The sequence below is a fragment of the Numenius arquata genome, chromosome 13 (assembly GCF_964106895.1).
Source record: "Numenius arquata chromosome 13, bNumArq3.hap1.1, whole genome shotgun sequence".
NCBI lineage: Eukaryota > Metazoa > Chordata > Aves > Charadriiformes > Scolopacidae > Numenius > Numenius arquata.
Window position 1 is genome coordinate 10,605,680 of NC_133588.1, and position 17,960 is coordinate 10,623,639.

Consider the following 17,960-nt stretch of genomic DNA (forward strand, 5'->3'; position numbering starts at 1 on the left):
CAGCCATGGCGGCGGAGGAGGTCCGGCTGCTGGCCTGGCTGCGCGGCCCGGCGGCGGCGGGGGCCGGCGGCCCCGAGCTCTCCGCCTATGTGGCCGAGCTGGCGGCGCTGGGGCTGGCGGAACTGGGCCGGGAGCCGGCGCGGCTGGCGGCGGAGCGGGCGCGGGTGGGGGCGGAGACGCGCCGCCTGGCCTTCGAGCACTACCGGGCCTTCATCCGCTCCGCCGAGTGTACCGGCCGCGCCGGCCGCGGCTTCGGCGGCATCGAGAGCCGCCTCGGCAGCCTGCTGGACCGCCTGCCCGCCCTCCAGGATGCCTGCCGGTGCGGGGACGGGGACTGGGGCAGCAGGGGCACCCAGGGGTGGGGAAGGCACAGATGGAAGTGGAGGGACTGGGGGGGGAGCAGAAAGGAATGGGGATGGGGTGAGGCTGGGACAGGGTCTGAGGGTGTGGGAGCAGCCCTGCAGATAAGGGAGTCTGGTGAAGGCTGGGCTGGAGAGGGCGAGGGGGGTCCTGATGCTGGGCCCAGTAAGGATTAGGACCTGCTGGGACTCGGGGTAGAGGCAGCACTGGGAGGGGCCCCTGAATGGTGCTGGGGAAAAGCCAGTATGGGTGGGAGGGTCCCGGGGTACTCTCGCTCTGGGGGGAGCCTTGTGCTGATCCCACCCCAATCCCACAGGAACTTCATGCGTGATGCTGAGGAGATCGCCTGCAGCCGGCGCATGAACAGCCTGACGCTGAACCGGCACACGGAGATCCTGGAGATCCTCGAGATCCCGCAGCTCATGGACACCTGCGTTCGCAACGGCTACTACGAGGAGGCGCTGGAGCTCGCTGCCTATGTGCGCCGGCTGGAGAGGAAGCACAGCAGCATCCCTGTGATCCAGGTAGGCCCCGCTCTGCCACTGCCCTGCCGCTATCACATGCCTGGCCCCTGCAGCTGAGGCCTCTTTCTCACCCCAGGGCATCGTGGACGAGGTGCGCCAGTCCACCCAGCTGATGCTGAACCAGCTCATCCAGCAGCTCCGCACCAACATCCAGCTGCCAGCCTGCCTGCGGGTCATTGGCTACCTGCGGCGCATGGATGTCTTCACGGAGGCTGAGCTGCGCATCAAGTTCCTGCAGGCGCGGGATGCCTGGCTGCGTTCCATCCAGGCCTCCATCCCTGAGGATGACCCCTACTTCCACATCACCAAGACCATTGAGGCCTGCCGCGTCCACCTCTTCGACATCATCACCCAGTATCGTGCCATCTTCTCTGACGAGGAGCCGCTCCTGCCCCCCGAGGGGCAGGCCCTCAACGAGGGGGCCATCTTCCATGGCTGGGTGCTGCAGAAGGTCTCTGAGTTCCTGCGGACACTGGAGCGCGATCTCCAGCGCGGGGTGGGCGGCCGCCTGGACTCGCTGCTGGGGCAGTGCATGTACTTTGGCCTCTCCTTCAGCAGGGTGGGGGCCGATTTCCGTGGGCAGCTGGCCCCCCTTTTCCAGCGCGTGGCTGCCGCTGCTTTCAGGAAGGCGGTGGAGGAGACGGTGGACAAATTTCGGGAGGAGATGAATTCCTACACACTCATTTCTGCCCCGGCCGTCCTGGGGGGCAGCGCTGGGGTGCCAGTGCCCACAGCCCAGCCAGGGACGCTGCAGCCACCCATGGTGCTGCTGGACTTTCCACCTCTCGCCTGCTTCCTCAATGGCCTTCTTGTTGCCTTCAATGACCTGCGGCTCTGCTGCCCCATCGCCCTGGCCCAGGATGTCACCGCCTGCCTGGAGGACGCTCTTGGCGAGGTGAGGCACCAGGGGATGGAGCTGTGCCTTGTCCTGGGAGAACACAGGGACAGACTCACCCAGCTCTGAGTATTCATAGGATAGAGTGATAGAGGTTCAAAAAGACCCTTAAAGATCATCGAGTCCAAGGGTTAACGCTGCCAAGTTACCACTAAACGATGTTGCCAAGCACCACATCTACATGTCTTCTAAATACTTCCAGGGGTGGTGACTCAACCACTTCCCTGGGCAGCCTGTTCCAATGCCTGATAACCCTTTCAGTGAAGAAATTTTTCCTGATACCCAATCTAAACCTTTCCTGGCGCAATTTGGGGCTGTTTCCTGTTGTCGTATTGCTTGTTACTTGGGAGCCCGACCCCCACCTCGCTACACCCTCCTTTCAGGTAGTTGTAGACAGCGAGAAGGTCTCCCCTCAGCCTCCTTTTCTCTAGGCTGAACAACCCCAGTTCCCTTAGATGCTCCTCATGAGGCTCGTGCTCCAGACCCCTCACCAGCCTCATTGCCCTTCTCTGGACCCGCTCCAGTACCTCAATGTCTTTCCTACAGTGAGGGGCCCAAAACTGAACATAATGTTTGAGGTGGGGCCTCACCAGTGCCGAGTAGAGGGGGACAGTCACTGCCCCAGTCCTGCTGGCCACACTATTCCTGATACAGGCCAGGATGCTTTTGGCCTTCTTGGCCACCTGGGCACACTGCTGGCTCATATTCAACTGATCCTTTTCCACCAGGCAGCTGATTCCCTTTTTCCCTGCAGTTGGGGGGGTTGTCTGCAGGGATAATTAATGACTCTCCGGGGAATTAACAACTCTGCCTTTCCCTCCAGGTGACCAAAACCATCCTGGCCTTTCACCGTGCGGAGGAGGCAGCTTTCAGCGGGCGGGAGCAGGAGCTCTTTGCCCAGTTCTGTACAGCCTTCCTGGAGGACCTGCTGCCCTACCTCAACCGCTGCCTCCAGGTCCTCTTTCCCCCGGCACAGATTGCGCAGGCGCTGGGTGAGACCCCAAAACTTGCATCTGATGGGGAAGGGAGCCGTGGGTGGGGGCAGAGCACCTGTGGTTTCCCCTCCATGAGATATATTGGGTCCTGTCTTGCTCTTGCCACCTCTGCAGGGGTTGCCTGAGGGCCCCCACCCAAGCCCCTTCTCCTTGTCTGGCAGGTGTCCCCCCCACCCAGCTGCAGCGCTTTGGCCACCTGGGCTGCATCGACGTGGGTGCCCTCAGGGAGCCGCTGGCTTTCCTCCTGCCAGCCCCGGGTGAGGAGGAGCCGGCCCAGGAGAGCACCCCACGTCCCGAGGGGGAAGAGGAGGCCATGCCTGGAGAGAGCAGGACAGCAGGACAACAGGAGAGCCCCCCCGGGGGGGATCTGCCGCCGGACATCCCAGCGGCCACGGGGTAGTGGGGCTGCGGCTGGGCCGGGCTGTGTCACCCCCGCGACCCCCGTCCCCCTGGGAGTGAAGTGGCCCCCGGCCCCTGCCTGCCTTCCCGCTGCCTTCCCCCTGCCCGAAGGACCTCCTGCCTGCACCGGGTGCTGCGCCTCCTCCCAGCCGCCAGGGGTCGCTCTGGCGTCCCGTGAGGTCCCCCGGCGGCCACCGTAGCTGGCGCGTGCAGGCCGGCTTCCATGGCGGCGGCGCTGGCGGCGGGGCGGCGACTGGCGTGGGGACGGGCCCGGTCGGGACCCCCGGCCCGCCGGTGCGGGGACGCCGCGGGCTGGGGCGAGCGGGAGCGCTCGTACTGGCGGGCGCTGCGGCGGCGGGTGCTGGGCCCGCCCACCCCGCCTTTCGCCGCCCCCTGCCAGGTGGGAGCCCCGGTGCTGCGGGCCGCCGCTGCCGCCGTCACCCCGGAGCGGCTGGGCGGCCCCGAGCTGCGGCGGCTGGCGGCGGCGCTGGCGGCCGGGCTGCGGAGCGGGCCGTGCCTGGGGCTGAGCGCCCCGCAGCTGGGGGTACCGCTGCGGGTCTTTGCCGCCGAGCTGTCCCCCGCCCGCTGCAGCCAGTACCCGCCGGCGCTGCGCCGCGCCCACGCCATCGAGCCCTTCCCGCTCCGCCTGCTCGTCAACCCCGCGCTCCGCGTTCTCGACGCCCGCCTCGTCACCGGCCCCGAGGGCTGCGCCAGCCTCAAGGGCTTCTCCGCCTACGTCCCGCGACACTGGGCCGTCCACGTCTCCGGTACCGACCCCTCCCGCCTGCTCCCCCCGGGGGGGGGGGTGGTTCTTCTGCCCCTCTCAGCTCCGGGTGGGACCTCGCACCTACCACCACCACCACCCCCCTCCCCCTTTCTCCCCCCATTACCACCCAGCCCCCCCCCCCCTCCCGACCACTGCTCTCCCGGGCAGCAGGCGTGGACGAGCACGGGGCGCCGGTGAGCTGGGAGGCGACGGGCTGGGCCGCCCGCATCATCCAGCACGAGATGGACCACCTGGACGGGATCCTCTACATCGACCGCATGGACACCCGCACCTTCACCAACGTCAGCTGGATGGAGCTCCTGGACTGATGCCCACCACCCCGGCAAGCAGGTTGCCGGCCAATGGCTGTCCTGGCGCCTCCTATCTCCGGAGCGGGGCCGTGTCAGAGCCCTGGGTGGGTGCCCGGTCCCCGGGGCTCCTCCAGCATGGCGGTGGGTGCCTGGCCTTGACCTTACCCTGGCGATAGAAGCAGCGTGGAGCCATGGCCCCGGGGGGCTCCCACTCAGCTTTATTGCAGCCAATACAGACTGTGAGGACTCAGTGTGACTCCTGGCTCTTCCTGCCCCTTGCACCTTACATTGTTTTATGGGTCCAGGAACAAGACCTGCTGCCAGGGCTACATTGGGAGGGAGGGAGGGGGTGGGGGTGTGTGTGAGGGAAGGATCCCCCTCTCCAGGGCTTGTCTGGGAGCAGTGCCGGGCGAGTGGAGGCAGAAGTGCCACAGTGGAGATGGTGGAGGGCAGCAACCAGGGCCCAGAGCTGGTCACAGTGGGGGCATCAGGATGGGGCTTGGGGGGTAGCAGGGCTGAGCCTGGCCTGGGGACATGCAGGGGGACACGGGGTGCTGGCTGTGGGACTGGGGCAGGGTGGTGTTGCTGTCAGGAGCCCTCAGGTCTCATCCCCAGGCTAGGGGCTGCTCCAAGCACCGCATGCTTGGGTGGGGGGCAAAGCCCTGAGCAGCCCCATGCCTTGCTGCCACAGGCACAAACCCCTATCCAGGATGGCTGGAGCACAACCCACCTGGGGACAGGCAGCAGCTCTTGGGGGGGCTCCTGCCTGCAAGTGGTGGCAGCGGCACAGGCAGAGCTGGAGATTTTGGCCCTGGGGCAGTGAGTTACGTAGAGGGGGGCTGGGTACCCCAGTGTGGTCAGAGCCTCAGGGAGGGGCCGGGCACCAGCTGAAGCTTTTGGATTGTTTTTATTTTCATATAAACAAGACAGAACCCAAAGCAGCATTAATTTAAAAAATAAAAAAGAGCAGGAAGAAGAGTGGGGCACGGCCAGGGGGAGCACCTGGCCACCCAGGCCATGCTCGAGCCCTCCACACCAGGTAGCGTCAGCCCCCCCGGGCCGTGCTCCCCACACCCCGCTGGGTGCTGCAGTGCGATGGGGTGAGTAGTGAGCGGAAGATGAACCTGTTTGGCACGGCCGGCGTGGTGGGGGGGCTTGGCAGGGCACTGCCAGCACAGCTGCCCCAGCCCCACACCCTCCTCCCTCCCCCCACCCCCGGCCCTTAACCTTCCTGTCCAAAGTCCTCCGTGAATTTCTTCACCTTCAGGAGATCGTCGGTGTTCACCGTGGGGCGGGTGGTGGCCAGCGAGCGCAGCATGTCCGACTGCAACACAGGGGTCATGGGGGCAGTTCAGACGGGGCATGGAGGGGTGGGAGTTGCCCGAAGGGGCCCAGGTGCCCCCCCAGCCCTGGGGTCAGCACTCCGGGAGGGCAGGTGGGAGGACTCCCACTTTGGGGTGCAAGGAGCCATATCCACCCCAGGAATCACAGCCCTGCCCAGCCTGTGGCCTGGAGAGAGGCGGCTGCTCTGCAGAAGGGAGAGGGAAGTGGCCGCAGCACTGCTGTGCCAGGGCCAGCTGCCACCTGGCCCCACGCCGTGGCTGCCACGCTCACCATGCAGACGATGGGCTCCATCAGCTTGTCGCTGGGCACCTCCATCCAGGTCATCTCGGTGGCACCCGGGTCGCCGGGCGAGCATGGCGTCAGAAGATCCTCCACGATGGCGCCGGGGGTGGTGCGGGAGGGACCACGGACCTGTGGCACAGCCAGGGGACACGGTGCTCACGGGTGGGACAGGGACCATGGCACCAACACCAGCCATGATCTCCCCACCCTGGGGACAGACCCCTCCCTGTCCAGGAGCAGCCTCAACTCACCTTCTTGAAGTGTGTGGCCGACTGCACCTTGCGGACGGGCTGCATCAGTGCGTCCCGCACGATGATGCTGATGTCGGCCCCCGAGTAGCCGTCCGTCTTCCGGGCCAGCTCCTGGATGTTGGCATCCGTCAGGCTGTGAGGGGTGTTGCCCAGGTGCAGCTTGAACATCTGGGCCCGGGCCGCCTCCTCGGGCAGCGGGATGTAGATACGCTTCTCGAACCTGAAGGGAGCGCAGGCAGGGGTGGGGGGGGTGAAACCCACGATGCCAGACTCCGCCGGTGCGTGGCCCCCCCGGGTCGGGGAGCCGTTGGGAAAGAGTTTTGTCCTGCTCACCTTCTCCTGATGGCCGAGTCCAGCACCCAGGGGATGTTGGTGGCACCCAGCACCAGGATCCCATCGCTGCTGTTGCCCACACCTGCCCGAGAAACAGCAGGCAGACAGCTGAGAGAAATTCCCATGGAACCGCGGGGGACAGGCATCCGGCAGCTTCTCCCACACCTCCCCACGCTGGCTCATCCCACCGGGGAAGCCCCCACGCACCCTGCATCTGCACCAGGAACTCTGTCTTGATGCGCCGGGCCGCCTCGCTCTCGTTCTCGTTGCGGGAGCCGCATAGTGAGTCCACCTCGTCGATGAAGATGATGGAGGGCTTGTGCTGCCTCGCCAGCTCAAAGAGGTTCTTCACCAGCCTGGCCACGAAGGCAGGGGACAGGTGCCAGTTAGGGACTCTCCACAGAACCAACACCACGCAGAGCCCCCAACAGCCCTGGGGTGAGAAGTCCCACACACCACCAGCTCCTCTTGCCCCTGCCCGCCCCAGCAATTCTGTGCTAGCACTGGAGGCCACAAGAAAGGCCGTTCCTGGGTTGTGGAGCCTCAGGAGGGCCTGTGCTCTCCCGTGGGACCTGTTATCCACATTAACGGGGTTCACCAATGCTGGTGGCTCCCCTGCCCTGGCCAGAGCTCCGGCACTGCCAGCCTGGTCAGCAGGGTGGCCAGGAGCCAGCCTGCAGCATCCATGCAACCCTGCTGCCAGCTTACTTCTCGCTCTCTCCCAGCCACTTTGACATCAGGTCTGAGGACGACACGGAGAAGAAGGTGGAGTTGTTGGCCTCAGTGGCCACAGCCTTGGCCAAGTAGGACTTGCCGGTGCCAGGCGGCCCAAAGAGCAGGATCCCTCGCCAGGGCGTGCGCTTCCCTGCGACAGAGGCCAGTGTCACAGCTCCCCCATCCCCGCACAGGCCAGATCATGTGGGCCAGCAGGGACACACGTTCCCGCTGCTCGGGGTCACCTCCCTGCAAACGCTCGCCCCAGCTGCCACTCCATGGCACCTTCTCTGTGGGCGAGCGGCAGCCACGGCACTGCCATGACCCTCACCAGTAAACAAGTGTGGGAACTTGATAGGCAGGATCACGGCTTCCTTCAGGGCTTCCTTAGCTCCCTCCAGGCCGGCCACGTCGCTCCACCTCACGTTGGGTTTTTCCATCATGATGGCACCTGCAAGGGGGTGGCTCCGCTCACATGGGCACCGTGGTCCTGATGTCTGTCGAGAGCTGGGAGAGCCAGAGCCCTCGTCCCTCCACAGACATCTGCCCCACCAAATCCCCACCAACACCACTGCTCCTTGGCACAGAGCACGGTTTGGGGGTTACTGGACCCCAGCAATATGTCCCTGAGAACCCCACAGCCCGTCCCCCTCCTTGCAGCCACCCCTCCACTGACCCCGCAGACAGCCAGAACAACCGTGCCCACCGCAGCACCTCACCCATCAGCTGCTCCTGCAGCTTCTTCTTCTCGGGGTTCTCACCCTCGCTGTCACTGTCACTCCTGGGGAGAGGGGACATGAAAGTCAGGAGCCGGACTGGTCCCGATGCGGCAGCAGGATCCTGCCAGCTCTGCCATGGGGCAGGAAGGGCCCTCGCACCCCCACGCACCCCTTGTTGTCATTCTGGGACTCTTTGACTGGCTTCTTGCCCTGCTTGTCCTTGCTGCGCAGGTACTCCTTCAGCTTCTCCGCCCGGTCCAGGTACTGCATACACTTGGCTCGGATGCTCTCCTTCGCCTTGTCGCTGTGAGCCTCATCTGCAGAGACACCCCCCAAGCATCACCTGTGGCCCCGTGCCACAGCCACCAACCCCGTGGCCCCTCTGGACCCCCCTGGGCTGTAGCGGAGGGGCAGGAGGGGGGACACACCGTCCCCGTCTCACATTTGATGGCGTGCAGGAAGTACTCCACGGCGTGCTGGTACAGCCGCAGTGCCTCCTCGTAGTTCTTGGCCTTGTCCTCCTCGGTGGCTTTGGTGACCAGGTCGATGGCTTTCTGGCGGGGGAGCGCAGAGCGGCCTGAGCCGGGGAGCGGCACCGGGGCCACAGCAGGACGAAGCTCTTCCCCACCCCCGAGGGGGCCGGGCCGGCCCCGCTCGCACCGAGGCGGCCAGCGGGGACCCTTCCGCAAGCACCCGGCAGGACAAGGCCCTCTTTCCTCCCCACCGCCCCCCGGCCGGGCACCGGGCAGGATGAGTCCGCCCCAACGGGGCCTGGCACCGGGGCAGGGTGAGGCCTTTCCCCCGTCGGCACCGGGAGAGGCCTTTCCCCGACCGTCACCGCACCGGGGTGGGGTGAGCCCGTTCCCCGGCCGGCACCGCACCGGGGCGGGGTGAGGCCTCGCCCCGCCCGGCACCGCATCGGCACCGGGACCGGGTGAGGCCTCCCCGGGGCGGCCTCACAGCGGGGCGGGAGGAGGCCCCGCCAGGGCCCGTGCCGGGGGAGGCTCAGGCCGAGGCGCGTTTCCGGCAGCCACCCCCGCTCCCCGGCCCCGCCGTACCTGCAGGGTGGACGTTGTCATCTCATCGCCCGGTGTGGCCGCTCCTGGGGCGGCCCGGCCCGGCAGCGGCGGCGGCGGCGGCGGGGCCCGCGGGACCGCCCGCGACTGCGGCTGTGCGCGACAGCGGCCCCTGGCGCCTCCCGCCGGCACCTGCGAGGCGGGGGGGGGGGCGGAGCTTCTCCGGGACACGCCCCCTCTGCCCCACGCTCCGCCCCCCGCCCCCGCGAACACAGACGGGGGACCCACAGGGCAGGCGTGGGCATCGGTGGGCACTGCTGAGCCCCTCTCAACGCCCACCCCAGGGGTGAAGTGCCCATTTCCCCCCCGCTCTCACTTGGAGAGACGCCCCAGTGTCGTCGTCGTCCCCCCCACCCCCCCACCCCCAGCATCCCTACACCGGGTTCTGCCCAGTCCATCCCAGTCTCTTGTACTGGGCAACCCAGCATTGCCCACCTTCCCCCCCTCCCCCGCACCACCCCGACATGTGCTGGGATATGATACTGGGAATTAACTGCTCTTCCCCCCACCCCCCACCCCGGGAGACACATACACACACACACACACAGTGACACACACAGCCCCCCCCCAGCACCCCCAGAGTGAGACTCGGAGACCCCAGAAAAGGCAATCTGATATAAATAGCGATTTACAAAGAATACAAAAATAGAAGGGGCGTACGGCACCCAGGGACGGTGCAGCTTCGGGGGGGGGGGTTGGGGGGGTGGGCTGTAGTGCTTGTGTGCAAGCTGCAACCCCAGGCTAGGGGGCTGGCACCCCACAGCATCCCCTGGGACGCACCCCACCCCCCCCAACCAGCAGCCCCCGGCCCCCAGCCAGCGCAGCCCCCCAGGAAGCAGAAAAATGTGCAGAGGAGTTTGGCCGAGGGGTAACAGGGCCTCAGCCAGGAAGGGGGAGCCCTGGGGGGGGTCCCACTCCTGCTGTGCCCAGGGCTGCCCCCCAGCACCCCGGGGTGTGAGAGCTGCCCCCCCTGGGGGGAGAGAAAGTACAAAAAGCGAAAGTGCATCAATCTACACATCCTGCCCCAAACCCACAGGGGCCTGTGAGTCCCCCCCAGTAGCATGGGGCCAGACCCACATAGCAGCTCCTGGGCAGGGGGGTGCAGGCTGCAGCGTCTGGGGGGGGGGAAGGAGGGGGGCAGTGCAGCTCGGGGGGGTCCCCAGGCAGCCCCGGCCCCTCGGCAGCAGAGCCACAATATTTGTTTTCCGGCTTGGGGAGGTTTGGGGGCTTACTGCTGCGACCTACCCCAGTGCTGCAGGCAGCAGCAGGGGAGGGAGGGGGGGGGCTGAGCCCTTGCCTGCATCCCAGGGGGTGCTGCAGGGATGAGACACCCCCCCCATGGTTCGGGTCAGCCTGTTTTGTACCCGTGAGTGGCCCAAGTAAGACAAGTGTGTGTCCCCCACCCTGAGCAGGGCAAGGGGACTCCTTGCTGCAGCAATGGGGGGGCCTCATGGGGTCCCATGCAAGGACAACATGACCCCCCCTTTGGAGGAGCCCCAAGGCAAGGGAGGGTGCTGGCTCCCCCCAACATGGGTGTGGGGGATGCCTGGGGTCCCCCAATGCTGGAGGGGGGGGTCAGGCTCACCCCACTCCAAGGCACAGATGGTGAGATCAGTGATGGCTTCAGGCCTGGGGGGATTAAAGCTGGTGTCTGTGCCCTGGCCCCCCCTAGCACCAGGGGGGCCAGGACCACCGGTGTGGAGCAGGAGAGGCTCACCCCCTCCCAGGGCAGCCATCCTGCCACATCCACAGCGGCTCTCAGGGCAGCGAGTCCCAGCCCTGGCAAGGCACTGGCGGGGCAGGATGGGGGGTTCGGAGGGTCCCTCCGCTTTCCCCAGCTGGTTTGTGGTGGGGGGAGGCAGGTGGGGGCCAGGGCCACCTATGCCAGCAGCCCCATGCGGGTGACTTTGGCTGAGAGGAAGGTGTGCAGGACGAAGACGATGGGCTTAGGGCAGGAATGCAGGTCCAGAGCCTGAGGGAAGAGAAGGAGAGCAGCATCAGCCCCCGCCACCAGCACAACAAACCCCATGGGGGTCACCAGGGGTCTCACAGCAGGGCTGGGGTGTGAGCCCAGCTGCCCCCTCCTCACCAGCTCCCCCTCGGGGCCCCCGAAGTCCAGGTAGAGGGTCCTGATGCCGTCGTCTGCCGACATCTTCAGCCTCTCGTAGGGGTAGCGGAAGAGGACGCTGCCGCCCGGCTCCTCCCGGCAGATGGTGAAGCCGCCCTCATAGTGGATGGAGAGCTGCACCTCCTGCCCACCCAGCGTGCAGCCTGCGGGCACAGGCAAAGCTCAGCTCCCCGTGACTGTCTGGCTGCCTGTGAGACCCCCCAGAGCAGAGGTCCCTGCCAGGCCACCCAAGTCCCACTGCACCCTTGCCCCGCCAGCACCCCAGAGCCCCAGAAGGGAAGAGGGGACCCCTGGGGATCCCCGCCGCAGCACTCACCCACAGACACCTCCTTGATCAGCTCAGCGGCGGCGTGGCAGCCCTGGACGAGGACACGTGTCCAGGAGGAGAGGTCCCGGTGGGTCTCCACACGGAAGACGTGCATCTCCACGCCCTGGCGAGAGCCCGTCCGCGTGGCAAAGGTGAGCTCTGAGCCCAGGGCAGGCGAGCGGCGGCCTGAGCCTGAGTGGACCAGCCTGGAGAAGGAGGAAACGGATGGAGCGGGGGGGGGTCAGGAGCATGATGGCAGTGCCAGCCACCACCCCATGCACATCAGCATTTCAGGGTCTCCCCTCCCTGCAGTGCCAGTGGAGCTGGATGCAGCTGGGGGGAGCCAGTCCCTGGAGGACACAGCCAGACGGATCCAGTGCCTCCCCAGCCCACCTGGTAGCCACCAGCGGGTAGCTGTGGCAGGGGGAGGCCCAGGCGTCCCTGGTCCAGGGCATGCCGTCATACAGCAGCAGGTCCTTCTCTGTCACCGCCATGAGGACTGGCCGCCACTGCTGCCGCCCTCCGTCCAGTCGTGCCTGGAAGAGATGGTGAAGGGCACCAGGGGTGGCAGGTGCCCACTGCTGCCTGGGCACCCTGCTCCCTGCACCCATGGCTAGACTGACCCCAAGCCAGCAGCTCCCCATTGCCAGGCTCTCAGCAGCATCCATGTAAAGCCATACAAGGTGACCATCCCGGAAAGCCATGCCACGAGCAGCCTCAGGAGCCCCCCTTTCCTGGGGCTGAGCTATGGCTCTCAGGCAGTGAATTTGCGGAAGAGAGAGGGGGTGATGAGCATCTCCAACTGGGAAATCCCAGTGGGAGAGGGGGCTGAGGGCATGGGAAGCGCTGCCTTCACCAGGGCGCAGCTGGCTGGCCAGGGGAGTGTCGGGTGGTAGAGCCTGGTGGCCAGGCTGGTGGCAGGGCTCTCCGGCAGCCACCACAGCCCCATTGGCGCTGCTGTCCCCAGGGATGGCGCCGGTCCCCGGAGTGGCACTTTCAGCACAGCCCCGGTGGCACATACCTGCTCGGCCAGCCAGGCGATGTGCTTCACCTCCCTGCCACCGGCCGCGGCGCCGCCGGTGCCCAGCATGGCGTTGAGCTCGGCCAGCACCTGGGGGAGCAGGGCGGTGATGTTGGCGTGCAGGGCCGTGAACCAGGAATGGGCCGTAGCCGTGTCCTTGCAGCGCAGGATCAGGGTGTTCCTGCTATCCGGCGAGTGCAGCTCGATCAGCCTGTGAGGGGACACGGCACTGGGTGGGACGGGAGCAGCGTGATCCTGCCCGTACCCAGCCTGGCAAACTGGCCCCACTGGTTTGGGGCTCTGGCCGTGCCAAGGAGCCTCCAGCACAGTCCGGTGCCAGCCCTGACAGCAGAAAAAGCTGGGGGGGATTTGCAGGGTCCTCCTTTCCCTAGGCAGGGGAGGCTGCCAGCCACCCCGGGGAGGCACGGCACAGCCTTGGCCCTGGACAACCCCCCCCAGACCTTCCTTTCACAGCTCAGCAGGGAAAGCGGAAGGTCACGGCCACAGCGAGGGGCAGCCCCCAGACCTGTCCCGGGGGTTCTGTGGGGAGCGGGGGACCACATGCCAGCAATCACGGGTCTTGGGGCGGGGGACAGGGACACGTGTGTGGGCAGCCTCTGCCCTCACCTGTTCTCCAGGTCGGGCATGCTGAGGTTCCTGGCAGCGAAGCACATCTTCAGGGGGATCACCTTGCGGTCACGGGGGCTTTGGTGCTGGGGGGAGCCTGAGTCCTCGCTGCCGCTCAGGCTGGGTGACTGCGGGGTGGCCCCCTCCCATGGCAGGTCCGACACCAGCGAGGGCTTCTTGATGTAGGGGGTCACCTCCCGCATGAACTTCACTGGGGGTGGGGAGTAGGGGGGACACATTAGGGCCAGGCAGGGGTCCCCCCCTATGCCACAGCCCTGCACCCTGGGGATGCTGACTGTGGGGGGTGTCTTCTCCCCCCTTGGCATGCATGGGGGGGTTGCGGGACCTCCCCCAGCGGCACCAGGGAGCTGAACTGGCCCCCCAGCATCGTGCCACAGGCAGTGGACAGGCAGCAGGAAAGGTGGCACCCTGTCTTCCCACCCTGAGGGGTATGGCAGCCCCGGAGAGCCCTGGAGACCAGGGCATGGCCCAGAGGGTCCCACCCAGCCCCGAGACAGAGGTGTCCCAAGCAGGAGACAGTCTCTGGCAGCTCATCCCCGTTGCCGGCGTGGGCGTAGGAAAGGGAAGGCGGCGCAGCACAATGGGGCCGGGCAGGAGGTCAGGCTGCAGCCCATCCTGAACCGCCCCGGCCGCCGCGCTGCGAGGACAACACCGGCCAAATTTCCAGCCCCACAGGCGCTGCCGGCGAGCTGACCCCAGGCTGCCGCTCATGCCTGCCAGCAGCCTCCCTCCGCAGGACGAGGAAGAGGAGGGTTTGCAGCCAGGACATCCCGGCTCCACGCTCCTCTCCAGGCCAGGCAGGAAGGAAGGAGGCACCAGCTCCTATTCCCCCTGGATCGTCCCTCCCTGAGAGTACCACCCAGCCCAGCCAAAGTGGAGCCCTGGCGAGGCGCCAGCACCCCAAACCCCATCCCAGCTCTGGATGGGGCAAGCAGGAGCTGGAGCCGGGGCGCCCGGCTCACCCAGCCGGCGGTACCGCCGTGGGCTCACCAGCGGCTGCATCAGCCACCGCGCTCGGGGAGAGCCAACGCCTTCAAGATGTCAGGGAACGTCAGCGGAGCCGCCTGCCAGAGCGGGGATGAGGCCGCGCGGGACGACGTGCTCGGCCAGGCAGGAAAGCTGTGAGCGAGTGCCAACAGCAGCCCGGGACGCGGCGCCTGCAGCCGGCGCTGGACCCCCGCCTGCTGTCCCCCCACCCCAGACACGGCACCCCAGCCGGCACGGTGCCGGCATGCATGCCGTGAGAGGGTGGTCTGCCTGCGCCGAGCCCCAGCAGCCCGTCCCCAAAGGAGGAACGTGCTGGGAACAGCAACGTCCACACCCCAGGAGCAGCGGGGAGTTGAAAACAAACAAAATAAAGCAAATAAAGCTGTAACCCGCCCTGCAGTGAAGCTCCCCGCTGCTCGGGGAAAGCGAACACCCCACCGCAGCCAGGCCAGCAGGCCAACCAGCGTTTTGCTGGAGCGGGAACGATGGTGCCGGTGGGGCCCCGGTCCCCGCTCTTGGACGGTCATGCTGAGGCCGGACCCCGCGGGCAGGCGCCTACCACGGCCCTGGGCTAGCCCACGGCAAACCCCCCCTGGTGCGGGGGCTGACCCCTGCCCGCAGGGATGGGGAGCAGGCCAGCCGGCCCCCTGCCCTCCTGCTGGATTTGCTGATCTGAGCAGCACGGCGGGGTGGGGATGTGCTGCCATGAGGCGCTTGTCCTTGCGCGGGCAGCAAACGAGTTAATATTAGCCTCCCGTCGCGCTGATCCCGGGATTACCGCCGTCCCCGCGCACCCCTAATCCCGCTGCCTGGCCGGGCAGGACAGGGCAGCGCCGCAGGGCAGCAGCAGAGGCGGCAGCTCCCGCCCCGGGGCCGCTCAGCAGATGTTTGCCAGATGTGGGAGCTGCCTGCAGCAGTGGCCAGGAGCTCAGCACCCTCCAGCCAGCCCCCAGCAAGGCTCCAGTCCACAGCGCCAGTGCAAACCTCCACCAGGGCATGCCCACCACCTGCCTGAAGGCCAGGCTTGTCAAGAGCCCCTGGAGCAGGGAGAGCGAGAGGCTGAGCCGTGCAGCCGGCGGTGCGGGAGCCTGAGCACTGTGCTGGCGTTCTGCTGGAGGAGCATGGGCTGAGTGGGGCCATGGCCATGCCGGTGGATCTCAGCAGGGGCTTGGGACCAGCAGGCTATGACAGCTTGGCATCGTGGAAATCACACCCCAGCAGTGAGCAGATGCATGGGACCGTGTCTGCCGGTGGGGACAGTGGCAGATCCAGCTCCCTGCTTTCAGGGGGACACAGCTACAGGATATGCAAGAGTATGGAGAGCCCCGTGCCGGCAGGCACAAAACTGGCACCAGGGTGGTGGCATCTGCAACCACCTTTTCTGCTTCTGGTGAGCTGGTGGCCGGTGTACGGCCGCCCCAGCACAGCCGCTGCCGCCCTGCCTACGCGCTCACCACAAAGGAAACCCGGCCGCTGCCTGCACCCCTCGCCCGACCTGCCGCAGGAAGGCGGCTGCTCCGGCTGCACGGCGATGCCGGGTTAGCACCGGCCTTGCCATGTCCCTGCACAGTGCCCGGAGGGCATCGGTCCGTCCTCGGGGCCAGAGTCCCCTCCTGCCACCGGCACCCGGAGGGGAAACACTGCAGAGGTTTCCCCACATTTGCGTGTGGGTCGGCTCTTGCAACCAGCCTTCCTCTTTGCTGGCCACTGGGCCTGCCCGTGTGCTGGCCAGCCGGCAGCTCTGCCTGCAGCTCCCCCCCAGAGGCGGAAGGGCTCCCTTCCCCCAGTGCGCCGGAGCCTGCCGTGCACCCCAGGCACCCCGGAAGGAAGGCACCCAACACGGGTCCCTGTGGCCAAACCCAGTGCCCAGGGCGAGGGCTGCCACTCCCACCGGGGTACTGGTGCAGGGCTGGTGATCCCACACTCCACCACTGGCCCTGGCACCAGCCCACAAGCCCTGGCTGCCGGGGCAGTCGCACCTCCAGGGGCTGGAGAGGAGGGATGGGGTAGGACGGCACAGCAGAGGTCTTTCCCAGCTCCTCTCCAGGGCTGGCAGATGCCAGCTTGCCACCGGACCACCCCCTGAGGCCCTAGGGCAGCTGCAGCCATCGGATGAACAGACTCACAGCCCTGGCGGGAAGGGAAGGGGCGGCTGCCGCGATGCCTGTGCCCGTCGCGGAAGCGAGGGACAAACAGGCCACGGGGCCGGAGCTCCTGTGGGACAGGATCAAACAGCCGGACGGCGTGAGACGGGAGCCGGGGGAAGGACGCAGCAGGGAGATGGCAAATCCGGCATGAGGGAGCCATAGGGACTCTCACTGCCTCCGACAGCAGACCCCAACCAGCCGGGTGTTTAAAAGCCAAGCCCAACACTGCGGGTCCACCTCAGCCCCCACAGCCCCACTCCGGGCTGGCTGCTGCCTTGCCAGGGAGCCCACCCATCCACCCTCATGCCAGGAGTAGGTGAGTGAGCAGGAGCACCTGCCACCGGCTTCAGCCCACCCCAGCTGGGCACAGCCACATCCATGGAGCAGCCCCACGCACCAGTGGGCACACGACCTCTCTAGGACACTGGGACAGTGTGTGTCACACCACAGCCCTACAAGGACCACCCTGACCCACGGCATAAGGGGCTCGTGTCCTCCTGGCTGCCTGGGGCATGGCACCCCACGGCATCAGCCCCGTGCCGCACGCCGCCGGGCCAGGCGGGTCCTGCCCGAGCATGTCAGGCTGCTGGGAAACAGGTCGGGCAGGAGCCAGCAGCTCCGCCAGGCCAGCCCCAAGCCAGCTGTACCACGGGCACGGAACCCACGGGACACGGGCAGACCCCAAACCCACCTCCCAAGGAGCCACAGCCCTCCCTGGGGACTCAGGGGGCACAAGCACCCACCCGTTTTAGGGGCTCCGTCCCCAGAGCTGCCACGGGAGACACTCCTGGGGAGAACACCACATCTGGGGGAGCCCAGGTCACTCCCGGGTGACCCAAGGTCCATCCAGGGGGGCACAGTCAGCAGAGATGGCCAGTCCTTGTCCCCGGCTGGGATGGGTCCCTGTCCCGCCACAAGCAGGAGCACCCCAGCTGGGGAAGGGACACCCTTGTCCCTGTCCCTGTCCCCATAGCACGTCGGGACTCAGCGCCGGGGTTGGGGGGTTTTGGGGAGGGGACACACGTACCGTGACCGGGGTAGGGTGGGGGGAGTGGAGTCCTGCAACTGGAAAAGGGACCCAAGAGGGATTCTGGGACTCCGGTGACAGAGGCAAGGGACTGTCGTGGTACTCGGTAACGGGGCGAGGGTCACTCGGAAGAGGAGGGAGGGAGCACAGGGGCCGGTACCGGGAACGGGGCGGGGTTAGCCGTACCTTCGAGGATGACCTCCCTCCCGGCTCGCTTCAGCGCCTGGACGGCTTGATCGTGGGTGGCATCCCGGAGATCGACGCCGTTAACGGCGAGGATGGCGTCGCCCAGACGGAGCGCCCCGCTCCGTTCCGCCGCCAGCCCCGGGAAGATACGTGAGATGAGCACCGGCATACGATTCTCCCGACCTCCCTTGATGCTGATACCGAGCCCTCCCGCCTCCGCCTTCACCACCCGCACCCTCCGCACGCAACCGGGCGCCGCCTCCGCGTTGCCGTTAACCACGCCGTTAAGCACCGCCGCCTCGCCGCCTCCCGGTTCCGCCGTCAGGCTCAGCGCTTCGCCACTCAGCTCCGCCGCCACCCGCACCCAACGTTCCCGCAGCAGCAGCTCCAGCAGCCCCGTTTTGCAAGCCCGGGTCCACACGGCCATGCCGCCGCCGCCGCCGCCGCCGCCGCGCACCGGGGGGAAGGGGGCGTGGTCTGTGGGATGAGGGGGCGTGGATCAATGGCCACGCCCCCCGCCCGCATGGCGCGCTGCGGTAG

General features: G+C 67.1%; 3 protein-coding genes across 3 annotated transcripts; 1 reads left to right on the forward strand and 2 right to left on the reverse strand.

Annotated features, from left to right (window-relative positions):
• Positions 1-5: 5 nt before the first annotated feature.
• Positions 6-4,268, forward strand: COG8 (component of oligomeric golgi complex 8). The gene is made up of 7 exons (XM_074158084.1): positions 6-319; positions 677-884; positions 961-1,779; positions 2,603-2,771; positions 2,936-3,064; positions 3,805-3,834; positions 4,111-4,268. The coding sequence occupies exons 1-7, from the start codon at positions 6-8 to the stop codon at positions 4,266-4,268; spliced, it is 1,827 nt and encodes a 608-aa protein (XP_074014185.1).
• Positions 4,269-5,139: 871 nt separating this feature from the next.
• VPS4A (vacuolar protein sorting 4 homolog A) lies at positions 5,140-9,067 on the reverse strand. Its single transcript, XM_074158106.1, has 11 exons — positions 8,952-9,067; positions 8,336-8,447; positions 8,063-8,210; positions 7,894-7,955; positions 7,506-7,625; positions 7,169-7,325; positions 6,668-6,816; positions 6,461-6,542; positions 6,128-6,347; positions 5,865-6,005; positions 5,140-5,574 (listed from the first exon to the last, which is right to left on the reverse strand). Exons 1-11 carry the CDS (start codon positions 8,970-8,972, stop codon positions 5,473-5,475), a joined length of 1,314 nt encoding a protein of 437 aa, XP_074014207.1. The 5' UTR covers positions 8,973-9,067; the 3' UTR covers positions 5,140-5,472.
• Positions 9,068-10,848: 1,781 nt separating this feature from the next.
• On the reverse strand, positions 10,849-17,874 carry SNTB2 (syntrophin beta 2). Its single transcript, XM_074158107.1, has 7 exons — positions 17,421-17,874; positions 13,053-13,263; positions 12,426-12,636; positions 11,798-11,940; positions 11,414-11,610; positions 11,059-11,240; positions 10,849-10,941 (listed from the first exon to the last, which is right to left on the reverse strand). The coding sequence occupies exons 1-7, from the start codon at positions 17,845-17,847 to the stop codon at positions 10,849-10,851; spliced, it is 1,464 nt and encodes a 487-aa protein (XP_074014208.1). The 5' UTR covers positions 17,848-17,874.
• Positions 17,875-17,960: the final 86 nt, after the last annotated feature.

Excerpts from the sequence above, each read along its gene's own strand:
- COG8 (XM_074158084.1), top strand. The coding sequence starts at position 6 with ATGGCGGCGGAGGAGGTCCGGCTGCTGGCCTGGCTGCGCGGCCCGGCG. Across the intron at positions 1,780-2,602 it reads TGGAGGACGCTCTTGGCGAG|GTGACCAAAACCATCCTGGC; the intron begins GTGAGGCACCAG and ends CTTTCCCTCCAG. Across the intron at positions 2,772-2,935 it reads ACAGATTGCGCAGGCGCTGG|GTGTCCCCCCCACCCAGCTG; the intron begins GTGAGACCCCAA and ends CTTGTCTGGCAG.
- VPS4A (XM_074158106.1), bottom strand. The coding sequence starts at position 8,972 with ATGACAACGTCCACCCTGCAG. Across the intron at positions 8,211-8,335 it reads CTTCCTGCACGCCATCAAAT|ATGAGGCTCACAGCGACAAG; the intron begins GTGAGACGGGGA and ends GTGTCTCTGCAG. Across the intron at positions 6,348-6,460 it reads GACTCGGCCATCAGGAGAAG|GTTCGAGAAGCGTATCTACA; the intron begins GTGAGCAGGACA and ends CGCTCCCTTCAG.
- SNTB2 (XM_074158107.1), bottom strand. The coding sequence starts at position 17,847 with ATGGCCGTGTGGACCCGGGCTTGCAAAACGGGGCTGCTGGAGCTGCTG. Across the intron at positions 11,941-12,425 it reads TCGCCTGGCTGGCCGAGCAG|GCACGACTGGACGGAGGGCG; the intron begins GTATGTGCCACC and ends CATCTCTTCCAG. Across the intron at positions 11,241-11,413 it reads GATCAAGGAGGTGTCTGTGG|GCTGCACGCTGGGTGGGCAG; the intron begins GTGAGTGCTGCG and ends CTGTGCCCGCAG.